Genomic DNA, 25727 nt, shown 5'->3' with positions numbered 1-25727 from the left:
GCTGACGATGACTTGTTTACTTGGTAACACGGGTTGACCCCCCCCCCTCCCCGCGCGCGCGCTGATGAAAATGAAAGTCATACCGTCAAATACCGTACACCGGGGTATTATGTCATAATGGTATAACGGTGTGAAAAAAAGGATACCGACCAAGCCTAGTATAGTACAGTGATTAAAGTGCTAACGTCTACTCACCTGGAGGTAATTATACTGTGTATTGTACAGTATTATAGTACTGCATGTATAGTACAGTGATTAAAGTGCTAACGTCTACTCACCTGGAGGTAATTATACTGTATTGTACAGTATTATAGTACTGCATGTATAGTACAGTGATTAAAGTGCTAACGTCTACTCACCTGGAGGTAATTATACTGTATTGTACAGTATTATAGTACTGTATGTATAGTACAGTGATTAAAGTGCTAACATCTATTCACCTGGAGGCCAGCTTCTTGCACTGGTAGTCAGCCAGCAGGTAGACATCGCCCTTCTCCGTCACGACCACGGTCGCCCCGTTGCTGGCCGCTGCCATGGCGATGGAGACATCTTTGTGGTGCAGAGCTGAGACCTGTCGGGGGGCCGTGACACACTTCTCCCCGTTGGGGTCAAGCAGGTAACCTGGAGGTCAACACATCGGGTCAAAGGTCACTCAAATGAAAGTGTAACGTTAGGATAGGATTATGCATGTGTACATGATCAAAGAGGTGCAACTGTAATTAACAGGCTACAGGTTTCAACAAGTTCAATTTAAGACTAAGACATATTTAATACCACTTAGAGAAAAATGTAATACTAATGTCACGACCATACTAGCAAATAAAAAATAAAAACATATAGCGAGAGTGTGTGTGTGTGTGTGTGTGTGTGTGTGTGTGTGTGTGTGTGTGTGTGTGTGTGTGTGTGTGTGTGTGTGTGTGTGTGTGTGTGAGTGAGTGAGTGTGTGAGAGAGAAAGAGAGCAAGAGAGCCCATTTGTCCACAGATTCCTTCTCAACTCTGCTAGAGTTCCATCTCTCACGAGGCATCTCTGACGGTCGACTCAAACTACAGATAGATAATGTTAACATTACTCTTGTGGAAGATGAGTGATAGAGAGTTAGTTATTAGTTGACTAATGGGTTGTTATAGTCTGAAAAAAAAAATTATCAGCTTTTTCTCCTTATTTTCACCCTCCAATTCTCCCCTCCCCTGTCTTTTTTTGTATCCACTTTTTCTCCCATTTTCTATTTTTCTCCCATCCCAATTTTCGTATCATCCAATTCAACCCTCCCCTGTCTCGAACGCTGTTTCTTGCCTCCCACAAGCCGGCTGCAATGTGGACTAAGTCATACATAGCACAAGTCCCCTCCGATACTCGAGGTAACAGCAGTCGCATCTTTCCACCTGCGCGGCTCGATCTTTCAGCGTCAGGGGTCTGGGCTTTGGAGGGGCCCCGCCCCCGTCGCTTCCTGATTCTACTGCGCAGGCGCACCAACCGACCTGTAGGAGTCGCTGTCCACAACGCCCGATCCCCACCCATCAGTTTCCCTCCCCCTAATACTGCCAATGTGTATTAGTGCGGACGACCAGCTAAACTGAAAGCAATGTGGAGCGCTGGGCTCGAACAGGGAGGCGAACCTGTTCGAGCCCAGTCTCCAGTATTCGTGGTGAGCGCCTTGCCCACTGCACCACGTAGCCGCCCTCCCCTCCCCTGTCTTGAACGTTGCTATACTATGCCTCCCACTGGTCGGCTGTAGTGAGGATAGAAGCCTTGCATCACGTGTCCCCTCCGGTACACGAGGAGGCAGCCTGTCGCATCTTTTCACCAGACAGCGCGGACTCTCAGTGGCGAGGAGTAACGCGTGGGAGGCTCACACTGCCCCCGATACTTCCTGTCTCTGCTGTACAGGCGTCACCCAACCGACCTGTAGGAGTCGCTGTCCACAACGTCCAATCCCCACCCATCGACTTTCCACCCGCTACCTCTGCCAATTGAGATAGTATGACGACTGGCCCAAGCCGCAGGCAATGCTGACTCGGGGAGTCGAGACAGGAGTCTCTTGCATTGGTGACGAGCGCAATCTCCGCTACGCCACCCAGCCGCCCGGTCTGAAATAACTTTAAGTGCAGTTGCTTAACTCTTCTTTTTTTATGCTTTGCGTGTGTGCGTGTTGAATGAGGTATTTCCTGGAATATGATAAGCACATCTAAAGCATAACAATAATCAACAAATATGCGTTGGTTGTTGACAAGTACCAAATATAGAGAGTTCCTTCCTGAAGACTGCATTCATTAGCAGGAGCACAATGTGTTAAAAAAGCTATTTTACAGATTTAATTGAATTAAACAGCCTCTTTGATAAGTCACCAAAAGCGTATGGCTGTTGGTCAGTCGGTCGACAAGGAATTGTAGTCAAGGTCAGTCCTAATATTAACAAGACTAACTTGGAAGAATAGAACCCAAAATAAATTATGATCAAAAAAAGATATATAGAATGAATAGATGGGTAATGAGCTTATTCACTTCTTCTGTGGTTTCAAGCATCTACCTTGCTGGGGGACCTGATAACGCTGGTTGCCGTGGATACTAGGGGTGGGACAATAGCAATAAATTACGATACAATACTGTATTGATATTTGGCCCTCCGTAGCAATAATATCACGATACATGATATCTGCAATAATCAACATTTTAAACCTGGTTTAGCATTTTCATTTTTGTTAAGACGATATATTGACCAGTCCTAATGTTAAGACAGTGGACAGGTGAACCTTGCCCCCTACCCAGCTGTCCTCCGTTGAGTCCCATGGTGTAGACGGCCTCCCTGGTCCACAGCACAGTGTGGAACCTTCCTGCGGCCACACCGATCACCCTCCTGCCCTTCAGGGTCTTGGAGAACACCTGGACACAAGCAGACAAGGCCATGGTCTTTAGAAAATCAAGTCAGCAGACAATGATAAAATGGCCTGGTTTCCTTGACAACACCACCGCTGAAGTTCAGTGACCATGGGACAGAGAATTCAAAATAGCCCCCAAAACCATTCAAAACGGCCCTCAAAATAATTTAAAAAAGCCCTCAAAATCATTCAAAACAGCCCTCAAATCATTCAAAACAGCCCTCAAAACATTCCCTCCTAAACTGATGTTGTGTTGCAGTTGCTTTGCAGTTTCTGTAGCATGCAGAGGCCTTAATGCCGCGGCGGCAAAACCTATTAATATTACCTATGTGTTGATGGAATCACGTCAATATAGAGAGTAGTGACAAATGCATAATTTACACTTGTGCCAATTGCGTGCCTTTGTCTAAGTATTATTATTCTAAGTATTATTATTATTATTATCTACCGCCGCGGCGGCAAAACCTATTAAAACCTGCTTGTGTGTGAGCGTGTGGCGGCATGCGCGTGTTACCGGCGTAGGGGGGAAACGATCGTAGAAGATCGCTGGCCAATCAGAGCAACGCGGAAGGGCTTGTTGCTTGCCGGAAGGATACAAGCAGCCAGGTACTGTAGCATAACTGTCTGTTAACAGCTGGCAGAACGCCTAGCTAGCAATCTGTACCCAGCATGCCGTTCAGCAGGGGTCCCCTCTCAATACACTACAGTGTAGGTGTCTGTACCCAGCATGCGGTGTAACAGTTAATAGGGTCCCCTCTCAATACACTACAGTGTAGGTGTCTGTACCCAGCATGCGGTGTAACAGTTAATAGGGTCCCCTCTCAATACACTACAGTGTAGGTGTCTGTACCCAGCATGCGGTGTAACAGTTAATAGGGTCCCCTCTCAATACACTAAAGTGTAGGTGCCAGTAAACACAAAAGGAGAATATATTTGTTTAGACAAAATAATATTTGCATAAACAAATCGATTTGCTTTTCTAATTTAACGAATATTTGAAAATCAATGCCCATCCCTAGGTTACAGAATAATAAATATTATTTATCTAGGATTACATAATAACAAATATTCTATATCTATGGTTATACCTTTGTTTACCCTTCTATGACGAGTCAAATTGGCTGCTGTGAAAAGGACCTATTATTTATTTCAATAACAACAGGAAATGATCACAGTCATATCAGTTTGATTGAAATTGTTCAAGGAACCCTGTTGCATTATCACAACAACAAGCTAAATCAACCCTAGCCCCTCCGGTACCTGTTTGGGGACGTGTGCAGACGCGGGCGGAGGCGCCAGCCCCAGCTGGTGGAAGCTGTTGAGGCCGAAGGTGTAGACGTAGCCCTCCTCCGTCAGCACCACCGTGTGGTCCTTGGCTGCCGCCACCTGGGAGCAGTGGTGTGATAACAGACCCTCCACCATCCGAGGAACCTGGGCGGAGGGGTGGGGGGTGAGGAAGAGGAGGAGGAGGGCCAGGAAGACAAACAAAAGGAGTGAGAACGGGATGGAGGAGGAGAATGAGAGCCATGTTAATTTTGTCAATGAAAAACAGACAATAACTCCATACCATGACACAAAAACTATGACTCAAATGATTTGCCATTTTAAGCAAGGGGGAAGGAAGAGAATAATGAGAACAATATGATAAGAGAGAAGGAGTGAGAGTAATTAATGTCAGATTAATGAACTACATATTACATATGGACAGAATAATAACAACACATCAGTGCTGACATGTATCGCAACTCTTCCATCCCAGGTCCTTTGCATTATACACCTCTACCTACAGTACAATAGTTGTATGAACTTTTATGTATATATATACACACACCGGTATATATATATATATAGCACCATTCAATATGGTAGAGTAACTGCTTCACAAACTTTATAAACGATTGCACAATATTGTTCAAAAGAGCAATTGCACAATAACAAATGCACACTTACAACCAATAAAAACACAAAAACATAACAGCCTTTAACAGATTAAGAAAATTACTGAGTACAGGTAGGCTTTTGGGAGCTTCTTAAAATTAGCAGCTGACTCAGAAGATACTTAGAGGGAGGCGGTGCCAGAGTCTAGAGCCACTAACTGGTCAAAGTAGAGTCTCACCAGATATGTCTGTTCATCCCCATGGCCAAGTCGTCCTCCCTGTCCATGTCCGCAGGTAAACACTTGGCCTTTCTGAGACAGGAACACTGAGTGGAACTTACACAGGACCACCTAGAAGAAGAAGAGAAGAAATAAACACTGTGTTATCAAATGTTTTAATCCTAACCAATTTAGACAGGACCACCTAGGAGAAGAGAGGATTAAACACTGTTGTTGTTTTCCTCCAGGGCTGATAGAATGCCATGTGCTGCAGGTCCAGGATTAAGTGGGATTCCTTATTCCCGATGACTCCACCATCATTAGGTGATCAAGTAGGACTGAGAAACTCAAAAACTAACTTGTGTCTGAAACACCAGCCTGTTCCCAGACATGACCCCTGCTTCTGACTATGTCCTTGACTGACACTGTTGTTGAACCTCAAATAAAATATAGGCTTCTTTGTTTGGCTTTATAGAAAGGTTGGTGGTGCAATGGGTTAGCATTGTTGCCTCACAATAAGATGGGTCCTTGGCTCAAACACAACTGGGGGCCTTTCTGTGTGGAGTTTGCGTGTTCTCCCTGCGTCTCTTCCCACACCAAGAGACATGCTAGGCTCCTGCCATCGTCCTTGACCAAGGTACTGGCATTACAGCTGGAGTTGGTCCCCGGGGTGTCTGTCTGTGTCTGCCCACTGATCTAAGTGGTTAGGATGGGGTGCCTGTCTGTCTGTGTCTGCCCACTGATCTAAGTGGTTAGGATGGGGTGCCTGTCTGTCTGTGTCTGCCCACTGATCTAAGTGGTTAGGATGGGGTGCCTGTCTGTCTGTGTCTGCCCACTGATCTAAGTAGTTAGGATGGGGTGCCTGTCTGTCTGTGTCTGCCCACTGATCTAAGTGGTTAGGATGGGGTGCCTGTCTGTCTGTGTCTGCCCACTGATCTAAGTGGTTAGGATGGGGTGCCTGTCTGTCTGTGTCTGCCCACTGATCTAAGTGGTTAGGATGGGGTACCTGTCTGTCTGTGTCTGCCCACTGATCTAAGTGGTTAGGACGGGGTGCCTGTCTGTGTCTGCTTACTGATCTAAGTGGTTAGGACGGGGTGCCTGTCTGTGTCTGCCCACTGATCTAAGTGGTTAGGACGGGGTGCCTGTCTGTGTCTGCCCACTGATCTAAGTGGTTAGGACGGGGTGCCTGCTAGGCTTGGGCGGTATGACGCTATTACGGTATACCAGGATATTTCAAAATCCCGCCGGTATGATTCTCAATACCGTGACGTCACACCCTGCTATTACACTGACAGAGTTGATTGTAGTGCACAGCACGCGCCAGCAGAGGGTTACGTGGCCATCGTTCTGTGAGCTAGCGTTGATACCTGGCTGCTGCGGGCCAGAGTCATGTAATATAATTATATTATATGACTCTGGTGCGGGCTAACTGGCCATCGTTCCGAGAGCTAACGTTACTAGCACTAGGTTGCTGCGGGCTAACTGGCCATCGTTCCGGGGGCTAACGTTACTAGCACTAGGTTGCTGCGGGCTAACTGGCCATCGTTCCGGGAGCTAACGTTACTAGCACTAGGTTGCTGCGAGCTAACTGGCCATCGTTCTGGGAGCTAACGTTACTAGCACTAGGTTGCTGCGGGCTAACTGGCCATCGTTCCGGGAGCTAACGTTACTAGCACTAGGTTGCTGCGGGCTAACTGGCCATCGTTCCGTGATTTGTTTACTTGGTAATACGGGTTGCTAAGGAATTTAGGTTCGAGGTTGAAGAAAGTGCACTTTTAGGTTGAAAGAACGGCCCTAATGTCAACGTGTTTCAATATAAGCGTTATGTATGGTGATGACGAGTATATTGTTAGCTCCGCCCGCAGGGGTGCCTGTCTGCCCACTGATCTAAGTGGTTAGGACGGGGTGTCTGTGTCTGCCCACTGATCTAAGTGGTTAGGACGGGGTGTCTGTGTCTGCCCACTGATCTAAGTGGTTAGGACGGGGTGTCTGTGTCTGCCCACTGATCTAAGTGGTTAGGACGGGGTGTCTGTGTCTGCCCACTGATCTAAGTGGTTAGGACGGGGGGGGCACTTCTAAAAGCTCTGTGGATGTATTCTCTTTTTCAAAATGATACTCATATCAGTGATGGGTCTCTGGGAAAAAAGAAAACAGGAGAAACATTGACCGTCCCACAGACCATTGAGAATCCAGGGTTAGGACGTTTATTTTTTAATTCCTAAATATTGTTAAAGGAACTGTTCGGCCACTTGAAGCAATACACCACTTATGCTAATTAAGGCCAAGTGTTCCTTTCATTATGATCTTGACCTCATAATGGATGCTGTGATGCGTTTCTTTCCATGTCTCCTGGCCAAGCACCTCTTGTAGTAATAGTAAAATAGTATGCCAATACAGGCCACGCCACAAGTGGAAAAGCAAACATCATTACTAATACATCACTCCACTCAAGCCCTCAATAGACCAAGGGGATGTTTCCCAGAGTATGACATTGATGGAGACAGACACACATACACGCCAGCACTGTACATTTAATTAAAACATGTCATTCTGGGATTAATATTTAACCTTCCAGCACCTGTGACCCGGTGCTGCCCTGCTCTGAGCCGCCTACAGACGACCAGTACCACTGGGTCGTTCCCTGGTCACGAAACCAGATCCACCACTAAGCTCTACCAGACCAGCCCCCAGGTCAGCAGAAGGACCAAGGCATAGGGTTTCTTATGGAAAACAGCCAAGCTATAGCTGAACATTGATAAAGCACAGACGGAGCCTGTCTAACCTGAAGACACTAAGCCACAAGTATGCTTATACAACCACACTGTGTAATAATAAATAATAAACTATTTGTACAGCACCTTTCATATAAGAATTGCAGCCCAAAGTGCTTCACAGCAGTCAAATAGACATAGAATTAGCATAAAATATACAATGCAGAGAATAGGAAAAAGGGTCAAAGCAATGCACTGACTCACTTTCTTCCCCATTAGATCGACATAAAAAACACTTGTGTCCATTTGATTGATTTGACGCTCATCCTTCATTTAGGGTACACTGACCCTTTAGGGCACACTGACTCTCCTTTAGGGTCCACTGACCCTCCTTTAGGGCAGGGGTTCCCAAAGCGGGGGGGTCGCCAGATGATTTTCAAAAATAAAATAAAAAATAAAAAAAATAAAAAAAAGTTTTTATTTTGTATGCAGTCAGGCCACTGAACTTAGAAGCAGGCCAGGCCGCGTGAACACTTTCGGCAACCAACATGCCCTTCCGCGTTTCTCTGATTGGCCGAGCGCGCGCGACGCGCTCCTCAGAGGCAGGAATACTAAGCTCCCCCTTAAGCTCCAGGAGAGAGGAGAGAGGCTGAAAACCCGCAGTTCTTGCCCGACTGATGGGAGCCGAACCCCGGATCCGATTTTTCTGATGAATACCCCCAAAACATGGAGGTCGCGAACACAATTTATACAAATGGAAGTATTGATTGCGCCGTAACGAATCATTAAAAAAATATACCGTTAACTGGAATATGTTGAGTGCATGTGAGCGGATCGGAGCGTGAGCGGCGCGGGCGGTTTTGACGTGAGCGAGGAGTGGGTTTTAAAATGTGTCGGCGCGACGTCCGGAGCGAGAGTTCTCCTCCGCTCCAATCCACTCCAGGCCGCTCACAGTGGTTTAACACTGATGTAATATATACATGCAGTACAATGCCAAAGCAACAGATGGCGATGTACAAACATGAAGGCCATTTTCAACCAATGAGAAGGGTGAACCTGTGATATCCTGTTCAGGCTTTGTCACTCACTCCTGTTAGAAAAAGTATCGACGCCATTGTTGTTGTCGTTAGCTTACATGCTAACGTTAATGGCAGCGACCATAGCATTGTGGCTCGGCTAGCTATCATCGCTTAATAGAGCTAGTGAATGGATAAACAACGTTATTTAACATTGCAGAATGGGTACAATTACAATGCGGCTCAATACAAACAATTGTTAAGGGGCCCAGGGGGTGTAGACTGTTGTAGTTTGAGCTAATTTACACCATGCTCCAAAAAAAAAAAAAAAATCTGCCGAGCGATCTGGCGCGGGGAGTGCTCGATTCAAGGTGAGCGGGGAGCGAGTGGAGAGCGACTTGGGGGCGGGGTCAACATGAGCGATTAGCGGAGCGGACCAAGCTTTAAAGAGCGAAGAGCGGATTTCTCGGCCGCGCCGATCCGCTCACGTGGCCTGCTTTACACATATGTTGGATTATGTAATTGGTTTGTCATGACAAACCAATAAAAAAATTACTACATGCATCATTGTTTACAATGAGCGGTGGGGCTAATCTAAAGGACTGAACACGGACACGTTAAACAGCAATCGATTAATTTAATATAACAGTCCGGTTCTGTGTTTGTTTGTGTCTGTAGATTGTTGGTGAACAACTAACTTTAGGTTAGTTTAACGCGTCTGTGTCCAGTCCTTTAGATTAGCCCCACCGTTCATTGTAAACAATGATGCAGTAGTCACTGTGTGTTGTTGTAGCCACCGGGTAAATCGCGATTTTTTTATTGGTTTGTCATGACGAACCAATTACATAATCCAACATATGTGTAAAGGCACAACATATTCCAGTTAACGGTATATTTTTTTAATGATTCGTTACGGCGCAATCAATACTTCCATTTGTATAAATTGCGTTCGGGACCTCCATGTTTTGGGGGTATTCATCAGAAAAATCGGATACGGGATTCGGCTCCCATCAGTCGGGCAAGAACTGCGGGTTTTCAGCCTCTCTCCTCTCTCCTGGAGCTTAAGGGGGAGCTTAGTATTCCTGCCTCTGAGGAGCTTGTCGCGGCGCATGCGCGCGCTGGGCCAATCAGAGAAACGCGGAAGGGCATGTTGGTTGCCGAAAGTGTTCACACGGCCAGGCCAGTGTTTCTAGTTGCAGCAGCGCAATAGTTAGATAACCTAGGTGGGGAACAACCAGGAGATCACTGCAACTCACACAAGTTGGAGAACTATCTCTCTCTCTCTTGCTCTCACACACACACAAAGGGAGCCGCATGTGATTGGTGGAGGCGGGACCCTTACAAAAAACTGTTGTTGCTTGCTAATCATTGACACATGCTAGCCTGTAATAATCCCCCACAGAAAAATCTACTTAGCATTTGATATATTGCAAATATATGCCATCACACACACTGGCATTTAAAGGGTTAGAATTATAAAATGAATATGTGGTGTTATGATCAGGGCTGAAGTTGAATAAAAGATTTTCAATATGACATAAAAAAAAACAGAAAATACATCAAAATCAGTGTTGTTGCTAATCATACATATGCTGTTTTTTTAACAATAATTTGTGATGCCATCACAAACACTGGCATTTAAAGGGTACAAATAAAAAAAAAAATCTGCACCAGAATGCAGGAAATGAAGTCTTTGTAACAAGAAATGTCCTGGTGGGGGTCCCCAGACCCCCTGCTTAAAAAGTGGCCTGACTGGGGCTATATTTTGCACTATATTTCCTGGCCTGAATGATTTCCCCAGTCCGGCCCTGGTTAAAAGCCTCCAATGCTTATTAGTGTGTGTGCGTTTGAACGTGTGCATGTTTCAACCATACATTTCCATTTATAAAAATATAATATAAAATATAAATATAAATCTAAAAAGAAATAAATAAAAAATGTTACCTCCTATAATAGTGGGGGTCGCGGCTCTCTGACATCGTTATTTGGGGGTCGCGGCCTGAAAAGTTTGGGAACCCCTGCTTTAGGGTCCACTGACCCTCCTTTAGGGTCCACTGACCCTCCTTTAGGGGACACCGACCCTCCTTTAGGGGACACTGACCCTCCTTTAGGGTCCACCGACCCTTTAGGGCAGGGGTTCTCAACCTTTCTGCTGCCAAGGCACCCCTGTGTCCAAAAAAATATTCCAGGGCACCCCTACATACGATAAAGACTTTTGCGGTCCTGTCTTTTTTGCTACAATGATGACAAAAGTGCTTGCTTTCAAAATAACGTTTATTTAACCCATTGAAACCGGGAAACAAACAGAAAATCATGTATTTTATTTTTAAATACAGAAAAATATCAAAGTGCTCTGTTGCAGCTGCACTGTTTTCCATAAAAATAACATAGTGTGACCATTTATCAAACAGAAAATCATGTATTTATTTTTTTAAATACAGAAAAATATCAATAAAGTGCTATCTGTTGCAGCTGCACTGTTTTCCATAAAAATAACATAGTGTGACCATTTATCAAACAGAAAATCATGTATTTATTTTTTTAAATACAGAAAAATATCAATAAAGTGCTATCTGTTGCAGCTGCACTGTTTTCCATAAAAATAACATAGTGTGACCATTTATCAAACAGAAAATCGTGTATTTATTTTTTTAAATACAGAAAAATATCAATAAAGTGCTATCTGTTGCAGCTGCACTGTTTTCTATACAAATAACATTGTGACCATTTATCAAACAGAAAATCATGTATTTATTTTTTTAAATACAGAAAAATATCAATAAAGTGCTATCTGTTGCAGCTGCACTGTTTTCTATACAAATAACATTGTGACCATTTATCAAACAGAAAATCATGTATTTATTTTTTTAAATACAGAAAAATATCAATAAAGTGCTATCTGTTGCAGCTGCACTGTTTTCAAAAGAAAATAAAAACTAGTGTGACCATTTCTCAAAACAGAAAATCATGTATTTATTTTTTTAAATACAGAAAAATATCAATAAAGTGCTATCTGTTGCAGCTGCACTGTTTTCTATAAAAATAACATAGTGTGACCATTTGGAAATATTATTCTAGTGAGGTGACGCTTGTTTATGACATCACATCCTGCCATTCTTTGTTGACGGTCAGGGACACAATGTTGACGTATAAAACAGCTATATATAAATGTAATCTGCAGAGTGCCTTTTACTGTTTATCTGTTAAATACAGTTTTCATTCATTCACATTTTGTATCATAATAATAACAGCAGCGGATACACTCACTTTGTCTGCACTTGGCGAGTAGCCCATCACCGTAGCCCAAGCGTGTAATTAGCACGCTTGTGATCCGGTCTTGAACTTTCCATAACGTGTCTCGATAAATCCATTTGATTAGATCCAGCACTGAATGCATTTAGTAATTATTATCACGACAGCCGCCCGCTTTGCAATTCATTGATAACGGATCAGAGCCGGCTCTGTAACGGAGATAGGACCCGCGATGTGACGTCACACGAATGCGACTTCTCTGGAAATGCGTTGGAAAATCTGTTGGTAAAAGCAATGACGCCTGACGCGGACGTTAAGTTGTTTCTATAATAACTTTACGAAACGTGTGAAGACATTTTGATCGATTTCTTTTTTAGTTCATGTTATTAGATTAGGCAATTATTGTATACACATGAAGCACTAGATAGACTATTTGTTTAGTTAATAGTTGTCATTCTATATTCTTAAAGAAACATTCCCATCAGGCATCTCGCGGAACCCCTGACAGCTCTCCGCGGAACCCCTGTGTGCCGCGGAACCCCTGTTGAGAACCGCTGCTTTAGGGGACACTGAACCTCCTTTAGGGTCCACTGACCCTCCTTTAGGGGACACCGACCCTCCTTTAGGGGACACTGACCCTTTAGGGGACACTGAACCTCCTTTAGGGGACACTGACCCTCCTTTAGGGTCCACTGTCCCTCCTTTAGGGTCCACCGACCCTTTAGGGGACACTGAACCTCCTTTAGGGGACACTGACCCTCCTTTAGGGTCCACTGACCCTCCTTTAGGGTCCACCGACCCTTTAGGGGACACTGAACCTCCTTTAGGGGACACTGACCCTCCTTTAGGGGACACTGACCCTCCTTTAGGGTCCACCGACCCTTTAGGGGACACTGAACCTCCTTTAGGGGACACTGAACCTCCTTTAGGGGACACTGACCCTCCTTTAGGGGACACTGACCCTCCTTTAGGGGACACTGACCCTCCTTTAGGGGACACTGACCCTCCTTTAGGGGACACTGACCCTCCTTTAGGGGACACTGAACCTCCTTTAGGGGACACTGTCCCTCCTTCAGGGCACACTGACCCTCCTTTAGGGCACACTGACCCTCCTTTAGGAGACACTGCCCCTCCTTTAAGGGACACTGACCCTCCTTTAAGGGACACTGACCCTCCTTTAAGGGACACTGACCCTCCTTTAGGGGACACTGACCCTCCTTTAGGGGACACTGACCCTCCTTTAGGGGACACTGACCCTCCTTTAGGGGACACTGAACCTCCTTTAGGGGACACTGACCCTCCTTTAAGGGACACCGACACTCCTTTAGGAGACACTGACCCTTTTCTGTTTTCCAGCGTTTGGACGCAGGGTATTCAGCCTTTTATACGACAGGAATCTCGAATTCAAGTGAATATTTATGATAAGGGGTTTGTATGATAACCTTTTAAAAGTTAACTTTTCTTTTCTTTTCTTTTTATATAAAACACACCTGAAATACCCTGCCCTCAATCAAAATCCATCTGACACTGACAACACACTGACTGACAGCATGCACACGCACACATACACACCACCTCCCTATAATATGCAGGGCCAGTACCCCCCACACACACTAGGAAAACCTATTTCTTATATTTCTTTATTACGTGATTCTCTACTATTTATTATTATTGATGAGTATTTGTTATGTGCACTTTTCTTATATGTCTCTTATTGTGTTTTTACTACTCGAGTTGATTGAGATCTGCACAAGAATACCAATGCTCTGTACACCTGTACCAATGCCCTGTACACCTGTGTCAATGCTCTGTACACCTGTATCAATGCCCTGTACACCTGTATCAATGCCCTGTACACCGGTGTCAATGCCCTGTACACCTGTATCAATGCCCTGTACACCGGTACACGTATCAATGCCCTGTACACCTGTACCAATGCCCTGTACACCGGTACCAATGCCCTGTACACCGGTGTCAATGCCCTGTACACCGGTATCAATGCCCTGTACACCGGTATCAATGCCCTGTACACCTGTATCAATGCCCTGTACACCGGTATCAATGCCCTGTACATCGGTATCAATGCCCTGTACACCTGTACCAATGCCCTGTACACCGGTACCAATGCCCTGTGCACCTGTACCAATGCCCTGTACACCTGTACCAATGTACTCAAATAAATTTGTACTTGAAACTTGAACTAGTAACTGGTATACAGCCCTGAGTGTGGCAGGGGGGTCAGTACTCTAATAATCCCACTAAGAGCTCCACATGACAGGTGAAACTCAAGTCTAGTTGGCCCAGAGGGGGGGGAGGCGTGGACTTAAGCGTGCACACTTGAACTGGAGATGTCACCACTCCTTCCAGTGACTGGCTTGTACTTCAGGTACCTAAAGTTAAAGGAACACGACAACATTATGGGTAATGAGTAGGGATGGGTACCGAATTCGGTACTTTTGAGGTACCGAACCGAAACACGTCGGTACTACCGAGTATCGATTCAAGTGAGATACCGAAAATTATTATTATTTTTTTTTTTTACATTTTTTCTTTTCATGTCAACGTTCACACGCACAATATATGCTTACCTAGGATTTGACTTGATTCAACAACAAAGCAGTCGGAGCAATGGCAAGCCGAAAACTGTCGAAATTGTAGTTATTTGAAGTTTGGATTTTTTTTTTCACGACTGAGGTAGGTAAATTACATTTCTTGAGACTAAAGTACCGAAAAAAGGTACCGTTGGGTACCGGTACCGTATCGGTTCAAATGTGAAAGGTACCCATCCCTAGTAATGAGATAAGCGCATTTCCCAAAATGTTGATGTGTTCCTTTAACATTGAACTTGGGAAGTCTATTTCATCCTTACTGACTGCCAGTGTGCTCGGTGCTTCAAGCCTCCGACGGTCATCCAGGATTCATAGAACCTCAGTTACATACATAACTATTGTATTAGCTTCTCTGAAATCCACTCTGAAACTCAATACACTGATATCCATTGGTCAGTTTAGATCACCAATAATTCTGTCACAGTCTTCAGCCATTTCAAATTATTATTATTTAATTGTATTGTTTTAATTGGTTAAATAATTTGTATTACTCTTCTTGTTGTTGCACCTTTTATATGGTGTGATATTTACTTTACTTTTATATTCTCAACATGGTTGTAAATGAGAGCCTGCTCTCAATGATCCATCGAGATTAAATAAAGATTGAATAAAAGGGGCGACAGTGGCTCAGGAGGCAGAGCAGTCGTCTAGTAATCCGGAGGTTCCCGGTTCAAATCCCGCTCCTCCCGGGCATCGTGTCGAGGTGTCCTTGAGCAAGACACTTAACCCCTAATTGCTCCCGATGAGCAGGTTGGCACCTTGCACCTCTCCAGCGACCTTGAAGGCAATATTTCCACAGCTGTGATTTCCGCAACGAGGTGGGAGTCAAAGTGTGACCCACCAATTAGTAGAGGGGAAAAAACATTTTTCATTTTTACAAATGCTGGTTTTCCCCCATGAGGACAGGCTCCTGACTCTGGGGAGGGGCTGTTTTTCATGCTGTCCCAGGTGACGTGCTCTATCTAGAAGACCCAAGTGGATCCCAGTTTTATGCAACACTTGTTTTAGTGTAGAAGAATATGTATGAGGTGAGTGAGTGAGTGAGTGAGTGAGTGAGTGAGTGAGTGAGTGAGTGAGTGAGTGAGTGAGTGAGTGAGTGAGTGAGTGAGTGAGTGAATGACAGAGAGAGAGATACACACACAGGAGAGAGGGGTGTTTAATACGGGGAAGACCCGTCTTGTGGGGGCCCCTCATGGGACACTAGCAAACACTTCCTCCCCCCCTTGGAGCGGAGTCCAAAATAACAGTCTGCTGTAGCGTTAAGGCAACAACAGAGTTGAAGTACATGACGCAGACACATACGTGTCATTTGTCTCGTACTCCAAACGTTGGCCAGTGCTCAAGCAGAGGCATGTTTTGTATGACATCACTATGGTGGTACTGTATGCAGAAGGTACTGTGTGATGCGCTTGACAGCCTATGAGGTCATCTGCTGAAGGTCTGCTATTGCTTAATTGTAGTCTGTGCGGACTAGGGCCGTCAACGAATATTCTATATTCAAATTAATAATGTAAAGAAAAGAAAAAGATATTCGATTGTGGAAATAAAACAGCCCCCAGCTGTCTTCCTCTCAACTTCTTGCATGGGCCTGAATGCGCTGCATGACGGACAGGAGACAGGCAACGTCACTTTCATTGAGCTGAAGAACGTGCCAGTAGTAGTAGTAGTAACAACAACAACAACAACAACAACAACAACAACAACAACAACAACAACATGATGGCAGAGTTCAGAACCCAACTCGGTCGCAAAGACAGTGATTTGTACTCGATTTGACGTTTGGAAATACTTTTGATCAACTTGTGGAACCTTGAGACAAAGTTGTATGCAAGCTATGTAAACTACAGCTGGCCTACCTTCTTTTTTATGCTAATGCTATTTTGGGACTTCTAGTGTCAAGAATGTAAGTACCGTAGCCTACTTTTTAGTTTTTAGCACTTTATTGTAACTCATCCCTCAGGGTAAAACTTAATAATGACAGAAACAGAAGCATTATGCAGGGTCCCCAATGGTTTATGCCAAGGAAAATATATTGTTCCATGTGTATCACACCTTGCTCAGAGGCGCGCTACTGTGTATGAATGTCCGTTCCAACTTCCTATACCATAAACGTTCATTCATTTGATCTTGCTCCGAGAGACAGCCCCTTCTCAATCTAGCCCCTTCTCAATTTAGCAACAATTTGCTAGAGGGTGGGTGTATGTTGATCTTAACTCAATCCCCTAAGTATACTCGTTTTTGGGCGCCATGCGTTGAACGCCAACAACGAGTATACCTTTGATCCCCGCTCTACAGACTCGCCCGGGGCGCTCTGAATCACTTTGGCATAGCCACATACGCTGGCACTGCAATGCCGATCGAATATCACCAGATGGCAGTATCGTCTACCATTTGAACTCTGATAGGAAGGCAGCAGTATTGTCATTGAATGTACCGAGGCATCGAGACTGGCTCTGTGGGGGAGGAGCTCTTCCAAAGCAATCGCAAGCAGATCCGCTCACCTAAAAACCTATAGTGTCCAGTAAACACGTGTAATTACATATAAACTTGTAATCGCGATCGCCGATGGGATCATTGGAATTATTCTTTTTGGATTACCTTCTGGCTAAGGTAAGGACTAGAGTTGTTCCGATACCAGTATCGGAAATGCCTCCGATACAGCCTAAAATGCTGGTATCGGTATCGGTGAGTATGCGTCAAATCTATGCTCCAATCCCATATGACGTAATTTATCAACCACACATGCGGTATCCTCCTGCTGAGAGTGAGCATTATAAAACAAACATGTTTTTAAATCGACCATGAATTAAAGTGTCAATGCTGTTTGTCATTTTAACAACAGATACTTTCTTAAATGCCATCGTCCCGACAGAACGGTGTGACGGGGAGCTCTGATGTGTTGATTGAATTGATTGATTGAACATTTTATTAACAGATTGCAGAATGGGTACAATACAGTACAGCTCAATACACACAATTGTTAAGGGGATGCAGACCAGAAAGACTTTCGTCTTGTTTACATCAGCGTCCCCCATTTTCAATTCATCAGTTCGCTTGCTGGTGTTATTAGCATTAGCTGAAGAGCTAGCTGAAAAGCTAGTTTTAGCTTTAACGTTACCTTGGCTAAAGTTGGGGCTATTCATAATCCAGCAATAATGGCTGCAGACCTGCAAGCAAAGTACAGCAAGTTGGCACAGGAGTATTCCAAGGTGTTACAAAGGATCAGATTAAACCGAATATATATATTTATTGATTGATATATATTGCATAGTATTTGTATATCGTTTGATATCCCTTGTATATTCCTTGTACATATACACGGAATATCCCTTTAGCCTGGTGCAGACCATAATATTTCATTCTCCTATTGGACAGCGGTCCACAGGCGCCAGGGCCATGCCTCCAGAGTCAGGTTCAAGGCCACCGTCAAGACATGTCTGTACATGCCCGGCCTTGCCCAGGAATACGAGACAGAAATGAGGTTGGCACTAGATTGTTCGCCGTGCATATAAATATGGCGCAGGTGAATACAGAAGTAGAGTTACCCAATAAGTTGAAGCCTCACCCATGATACTCCGTGCGGTGAAGTATGGCCTGTTTGGCCCCAAATAGAGCATTGAGACCGCGTGCGAATTAATAACTGAATTGTCAGAGTTTGGCGCTATACCGTCGAGTGCGACATATTTCTATTAAGTCAGTAATAGTCTATTTGTGTATAGTGTATCGTGCGGCTAAAGTTCTACAGTGACCAGCATCACCAACGCTTCCTCGTACCAGCTAGAGTGCTTATCCAGGCTGGGCTGCTTTCATGGCGCTTTCACCCGAGGAGACCTAGACGAGAACCGTGTGGACATGTACACTGGATTAATCTACCCGACGACTACATAGCCCTTTGCGGCTGGATTATATTTGTTTTGGTCCTGTGATTTATGGAGCAGAGAATCGCCGACGCCTACATGTGTGGGATTTACCCTGTGAGGAGCCACGTCGAGTCTGCGCCTCAGAGAGCCTGAGGCCGGCTAGCTTTCTTCACTGTGGAGCTACAGTCTACGGAGAACAGCTGTATTCGTCTGTGGATCAAGAGACTATTGCACCGTCTCCTGTACTTGGAGTCTCCTTAGTCATCGTTGACCAGACTCTCTACTACCGACAGATCCTCTACCCCTGCTGGCTTACGACCGGGGGGACCCTTCCAGTATCTCCCGCTATATATTACTAGTGTACCATAGATATAATTCCCTAAGATTCAGGTTGTATAATTACCTCCTGCGTAACCAGAGAATGGACATTCATTATTGATTTGCCTACGCACATTCCTTTGCCTTATAAGCGCATCCAAAGTAAAATAGAGAAGTATATTATGTACCTTTGGCTGCAATAAATACTTAATTACCACTTTGTGTGGAACCGATTCATTGTGGGAAGTGTTCATCATATTTATATATCATGTACTGTATGGCCAGTAATTAAAGTACATAAAGCGGTAGTGGTTTAATGATACCATACTTATCAATACAGTCAGGGAATTGTACCCCTCAGTTACACAAGGTAAATCACGTTTTCACCAGTGACGTGAAATCACTACCCACTTTCAAAAACACTCTCAAAGAACACCTACGGGAGACTGCAATTCGAAACTGGCCCCTGCAAATGTCCTAACCCAACCCCCTCCAATGTACAGTAAATGACCAAGTATGGCTTTGTCAATATTCCAATGTACAGTGTACAGTGGATTTTGAAGTGAGCGTGGAGTGGGTTTTAAAATGGGTCCGAGCGACTCCGGAGCCAGAGCTCTCCTCCGCTACAAGCCGCTCCCAGCCGCTCAGTGCACACAATCACACAGAAACTGATGTAATATACATGTAGTACAATGCCAAAGCAACAGGTGGCGATGTACAAACATGAAGGCCATTTTCAACCAATGAGAAGGGTGAACCGTCACTACACATCCTGCTAAGTCAAAGCAGAATCCGCCATCTTTAAATCACCTGTCGGGACCTCGGGCGAACGCAACATTTATTTTCAGTGAGAAACAATAAAAAAAAAAAGGATACATTCACTGTGTTCTGCCTCATTTATTGATGAAACGAAACCAACATCAACACAATGTACCACCAAGAGCGGAGAGTTTATGTCTCTCAAAAAGCGAGAGACTAAACCTAACGCTGTTGTTGTTGTTAGCTTACATGCAAACGTGAATGGGATCGGCCATAGCATTGCGGCTAGGCTAGCTACCATAGCTTAGTACAGCAGCTAGTTGAATGGATAAACGTTATTTAACATTGCAGAATGGGTACAATACAATACGGCTCAATACAAACAATTGTTAAGGGGCCCAGGGGGTGCAGACTGTTGTAGTTTGGTCAAATCAAGCTAATTTACATCATGCTCCAAAAAAAAGAAATTCTGCTGAGCGAGCTGTGGAGCGGGGAGCGCTTGATTCGTAAATGAAGGTGAGCGGTGAGCGGAGTGGAGAGCGAAAACGAGTGATTTTCAAAATGCTATCAAACGGAAATGAAGCGATAAAAAAACAATCTGCCTTGACAATGTTGACAGGAAAATGAGTCTTTGATAAGCGACGGGCAGATTAGACACATAGCCATAATTTAAAACATAGATTAGGCGATATTAAGTTAACATTGGGAGTGGATGGTGGCATTCAAGGGGGTAAAAAGGAAAACACGGCTGGCTCCCAAAGTGTTAATGTTACACTATGCATGCTTGATGAAAGCAGAGCTCTCCGTCTGTCTGATTTCGCACCTCTCAAGTACTCTGTAATGAACAGCGCACAGCCTCACATACACCAGACCACACCCCCTCAGAGGCTCCGCTGAGCTCCAGTCCCCGCAAGGGTAGTCTTTTCCCAATGTTTCTGAATACATACTGTCGGACAATCTAACAATAATTAACTCATTTACAAGTTGTATTACGTTTTGCAAATAAGGAATAAGATAAAGAAGATTTCAAAGCAGTCAAAAATGCAATATTTCTATTTTCTGAAATGCGAGAAATTTTTCGCAATTTCTGAGGAATGTACCCTGCCGCATTACATCTGGTTTGGTCATTGTGCATCGAAAATCACAACATACACGTTACTACTTACTAGCTAACTGAACCGGAGCCGACTGGATAGCAAGTGCAACAATGTATAACGTCCGTGCGGAACCAATGTCCTAACACCTACAACAGTTCCGTGGGTGAACTCATTGAGCATAGTTGTCAATTAATGATACTAATCTATACAATCACCTAGGGCTGGACGATTCTTGCTCAAATGTGAATCACGATTTTTCTCTCTAAGAATTGAGATCACGATTCTCTCACACGATTCTTATTTTTTCAATAAAATCATTTATTACACTCTTTCTTAAACAGACAACATAACATATCAAAGTGCTTGACTTAAACTTAAACATAACATATATGAAAGTGCTTGACTTAAACTTAAAAGTCTCTTGTAACATACAAAATAACTCAAGTCAGAATTGTCATCATTTTTTTTTTTAATAAAAGAAATCATCATAATTTAGAAATGAGCTTGCATAGTTCTATGAATCGAGATCGTGAGATCACCTGTTGTTGAATAAATACCATTACTTTGTAGTTATTACTAAAAAACAGTATATATATAAAACAGTAGCAAAAATAAATAAAAAATGTAAATAAAGTTTTATAATTTATATAATAAAAAAATAATAATCAAATGCATGCACTGGTATCGGATCAGTACTCGGTATCGGCCGAATCGAATCGGGAAGGAAAAAATGGTATCGGAACATCTCTAGTAAGGACCCCCTATGTCTATTTTACCGAATGTGAAACGTGTTTATGTAATGATCACAGTGGCTTACTGTACCGGTCATAAACAAGGCTTTTTCTAACGATCGGATTTTCGGGGTAAGACTAGCCCCCCCCCATTGATGATTTTGTGAAGGTACATATGTACATGTTATATACCTTTAATTTGGGAGTATTTGGGGGTTCAGGGAATCAACCAGAACGATTCGGGCTAATTGCACATAAAGCGTCCTATCTCGCGATCTATGGAAAAAGACTGGATTCTTTTGGAAATGGGCGATGTTCAGCGTGTAATAAACTACAAACTACAGTGTGTAGAAACGAACGCCTTTTTACATGTTGTACTGCAAATAGTGTCTGTCAAATGAGCCATACCATTTTCCCCATAGCTATAATATAGAATATACAAAGAGCTCCGAAAAAATCATTAAATATCGCGAAACAGTCACAAAAAGCTGGCCTACTGACCGCAGGATGCGCGGCCAGCGTGGCAATCAAAGAGTTAAAGGTCATTCATTTTGTTTACATAATGCACAATAAGATATTTGAATGGTTCGAATATATGTTTTTTTTTTTTTTACAAATAGTATAATGTTATTTTAAGCCAATCAGCCGTAGTACGGACCAGAGCTAATTCTGGTCTGTGTAAGCCATGTCTGGACTAAAAAGTTTGATACGTCTGGACTATGATATGGCCTTTAACCTATCTATTTGATATGTCTGGACTATGATATGGCCTTTAACCTATCTGTATGGCCAGCCAAACAACCTACCTGTTTGATGTAAACTCCAGTCCTGGCGAACACGTCTACGAGCTCCGGGTGATGTCTACTCTCCTGGTTTCCATGGCCGAGACTGAAGTTGGTATTGATGCCCCAGGTGTATACCTCAGTAGGATCTGAAAGGAGAACAAGGAGACAGCATTACAATCACATCCACAACATGGTCTCTACCAGCAGCCTGACAGCATTACAATCACAACCACAACATGGTCTCTACCAGCAGCCTGACAGCATTACAATCACATCCACAACATGGTCTCTACCAGCAGCCTGACCGCATTACAATCACATCCACAACATGGTCTCTACCAGCAGCCTGACATCATTACAATCACAACATGGTCTCTACCAGCAGCCTGACCGCATTACAATCACAACATGGTCTCTACCAGCAGCCTGACCGCATTACAATCACAACATGGTCTCTACCAGCAGCCTGACATCATTACAATCACAACATGGTCTCTACCAGCAGCCTGACAGCATTACAATCACAACATGGTCTCTACCAGCAGCCTGACCGCATTACAATCACAACATGGTCTCTACCAGCAGCCTGACCGCATTACAATCACAACATGGTCTCTACCAGCAGCCTGACATCATTACAATCACAACATGGTCTCTACCAGCAGCCTGACAGCATTACAATCACAACATGGTCTCTACCAGCAGCCTGACAGCATTACAATCACAACATGGTCTCTACCAGCAGCCTGACAGCATTGCAATCACAACCACAACCACAAAATCACCATCTCCACTAGGGCTGTCTTAAATACTTCGAAGCTTTGTTCGATGGGCATGGGATTCGAATATGGAAAAAAAATGCGATTATAAAAAAATAATAATTAAAAAAATTAAAGATATGATTTTTTTTTTTTTGCGAAATCAACTCTGCCTCTTTGTTAATTACAACAAGCAATGCTGTTTGTTATTTAAGATGAGGTCGGACTCTGCACTGACAGATTTGTGTTAAAGTTTGCTTTAATCACAGTAACGTTGGCGAGCTAGCTAAATTATACATAAATCGGTTTTCATATAAATCAATCTTCACTAAGACATTCAAATGGTGGTGCTGCACGGTATACGGAGACGCAGAAAAAAAAGCTACCAAATCCATTCCGAGACTGACTAGCATCGCGCGTAACAAGTCTCAGGGCTAGATCCACAAAGAATGCTAATTGCACCCTTACTTACAATTCATTATGAATTGAAAATGGGACCCTGATGTAAACAAGACGAAAGTCTCTCTGGTCTGCATCCCCTTAACACTTTCAGTGCCAGCAGGGGGCGCACAATTTAGTGCTTGAATGCCCACCATCCACTTCAATGTTAGCGTTAATAATGCCTAATCTATGTTTTATATTATGGCTATGTGTCTAATCTGCCCGTCAAGAATCAATGACTCGTTTTCCAGTCAACATTGTCGAAGCGGATTGTTTTTGTATCGGTTCATTTCAGTTTTATAGCATTTTGAAAAGCCCTCGTTTTCAAGGAAAATATAAATATTCCATGATAATCGCCCTTTTCTGGAATATTCTAATTTTTCGGCCTATTTATGAATCGTTTTCAAATAAACGCTTGATTATCGATAGTATATGTGTACGTATGCACGCTATATAGGCTATCTGAAAAATTGATTCTCTGATTTCCTCAAAGCGATCGCGCACACACAGACAGATCACACATAGGGCAAACGCTGAGATCTCAGCGAATACAACTCTGATTATCCCAAGACTTGTAAAATAGATTCCTTACCTCAGATCAGATGTTCTCCAAAAAGATCATTCCAATTCCTGATCGCCATTCCAAAAATCGATCGCTTTTATTTATCCAATGCTACATACTGTACACATGTATTCCACGCTGTTCTGAGGGTCCACAATGAATCCGATCGGCTCGGGTTACATGCCTGAGAAGTAAAATGTGGATTCCGGATTTTTCTTTTCTCATCCATTTTCATTGAGTCCATTCCAAAAGGGTGCATTACCATCTGGGAGACGATAGGGGGCGGTTTTTTCACATCTGAGCTCCTACAGGGGCTGCATACCAACGGGAGACTCGGTTGATGAAATATGAATTCAGATCGCTAATAAAAAAATAAAACGCTAATTGTCGTGGTGGGCATTCAGGCATTGGGCTGATGACGTGTTATCAAGTGGTGGGCACTGAAAGTGTTAACAATTGTGTGTATTGAGCCGTACTGTATTGTACCCATTCTGCAATATGTTAATAAAATGTTAATTCAATCAATCACCTTGTTAATATTTATTTACCTAATTTATGTGCAATAGTTTCATTTCAGCTCAGTGTAGAGAAATGCACCGATACTGACAACCGCCTTACTGCGCACGTCTATGACGACACTGTTGACACCACGTATCCGTGACACGCACGCCCCCCCGAGACAACACTAGTAGTTTTGGGGGCCTACCACACACCCTGAAAAAAATCCTAGGGGAAACACTGCCATTTCAGTGAGCCTCAGTCAGCTTGTAAAGACAGGAGCTTGGCTTTGCATTGGTTTGTGGCCAACTAGCCGGAGCTAGTATCAAGAAAACTATAAAAGGAGGAAGAGTCGTCACGTCAGAATGTTCTATGCTCTGCTTGGTGAAGTGCATTACGTGCATCTCTGGAGGAAATGGCTGATCCCATTCACCTCAATGTCAGTCGAACTGAAAGTCACTCTACTGTGATTGGACCGTTGGCTTGAGTGCAATGTGGGACTTAGCAGCGGAGAGAAAAAAGTACGACTGAGGTTGTACCGTAATTAATTGATTTTTCCGGTTCGCACACACATATTATTAGGGGCAAATGAGAGTAATATGGTCGCACTGTAGAGCCATGTCATGCTGCACATTTGATTAGGCGACAGATCCGTAGCTCCGCTGTGACTTACTTCATACGTACTATAAACACGTTTGCTGGTAATCAGCACCTCGTTAACTTTACTTCTGTGTGCGCTCCTCCCCCGTTTGCAGTAATGAAGTACTTGTCTGTATGTATATATATATATATATATATTAGGGCTGTCACATTATTTTCGAATTTTTTTTTTAATAATATTCTTTTTTTTAAAGACAGTCAGGTCATATAGGTGAGACTGTGCTAAAAAGAATGATACCAAACATACCATGGTAAAAAAAAGTAGCCAAAACTTTGAAAATAGCTTAGACTTTTTTTTAGGTTTTTATTTTTTTTTTTATTTTTTTTTTTTTACACTGAAATTCGAACTTGTCTACAATTCTGCAACAAATTTCAAATTTGATTTTTTTGTAATATATATATATACACACACATTTGCTGGTAACAAGCACCTCATTATAGGGGTGGGGGGAAATATCTATACGCAGTAGTATCGCGATACTTTGCGTGGCGATACTGTATCGATACAGGGACGCCAAGTATCGATAATTTAAAGAATTGTTTATTTTTTTTTTGTATAAGGAAGTTGCATTGTTCATTTCAATACCTGTAATAGTACAGTCCACACACACGCACACATGTGCATTCAGTTAAGTTGGAATATGACTAATACAAACAGTTCAGTTTGTCAGGTACATGCAACAGATTACAGTGTTTAC

General features: G+C 43.4%; 1 protein-coding gene across 2 annotated transcripts in view; it reads right to left on the bottom strand.

Moving 5' to 3' along the window:
• The window catches only part of ibtk (inhibitor of Bruton agammaglobulinemia tyrosine kinase), a 107754-nt gene that overhangs the window by 65356 nt on the left and 16671 nt on the right, over nucleotides 1–25727 (bottom strand). For both annotated transcript variants that reach the window (XM_084335796.1, XM_084335797.1), the window contains exons 4-8: nucleotides 22132–22256; nucleotides 4994–5104; nucleotides 4138–4308; nucleotides 2764–2881; nucleotides 441–621 (exon numbers count right to left, since the gene is read on the bottom strand). In XM_084335796.1, the coding sequence (XP_084191922.1) occupies nucleotides 441–621; nucleotides 2764–2881; nucleotides 4138–4308; nucleotides 4994–5104; nucleotides 22132–22256 (706 nt within the window). The remainder of the gene's footprint in view (nucleotides 1–440; nucleotides 622–2763; nucleotides 2882–4137; nucleotides 4309–4993; nucleotides 5105–22131; nucleotides 22257–25727) is intronic.

Source organism: Notolepis coatsorum (genome assembly GCF_963971535.1).
Source record: "Notolepis coatsorum genome assembly, chromosome: 19".
In the NCBI taxonomy this organism is placed as follows: Eukaryota; Metazoa; Chordata; class Actinopteri; order Aulopiformes; family Paralepididae; genus Notolepis; species Notolepis coatsorum.
Note: the sequence above shows the minus strand (reverse complement) of the source record. Positions and strands in the feature narration are given on the sequence as shown.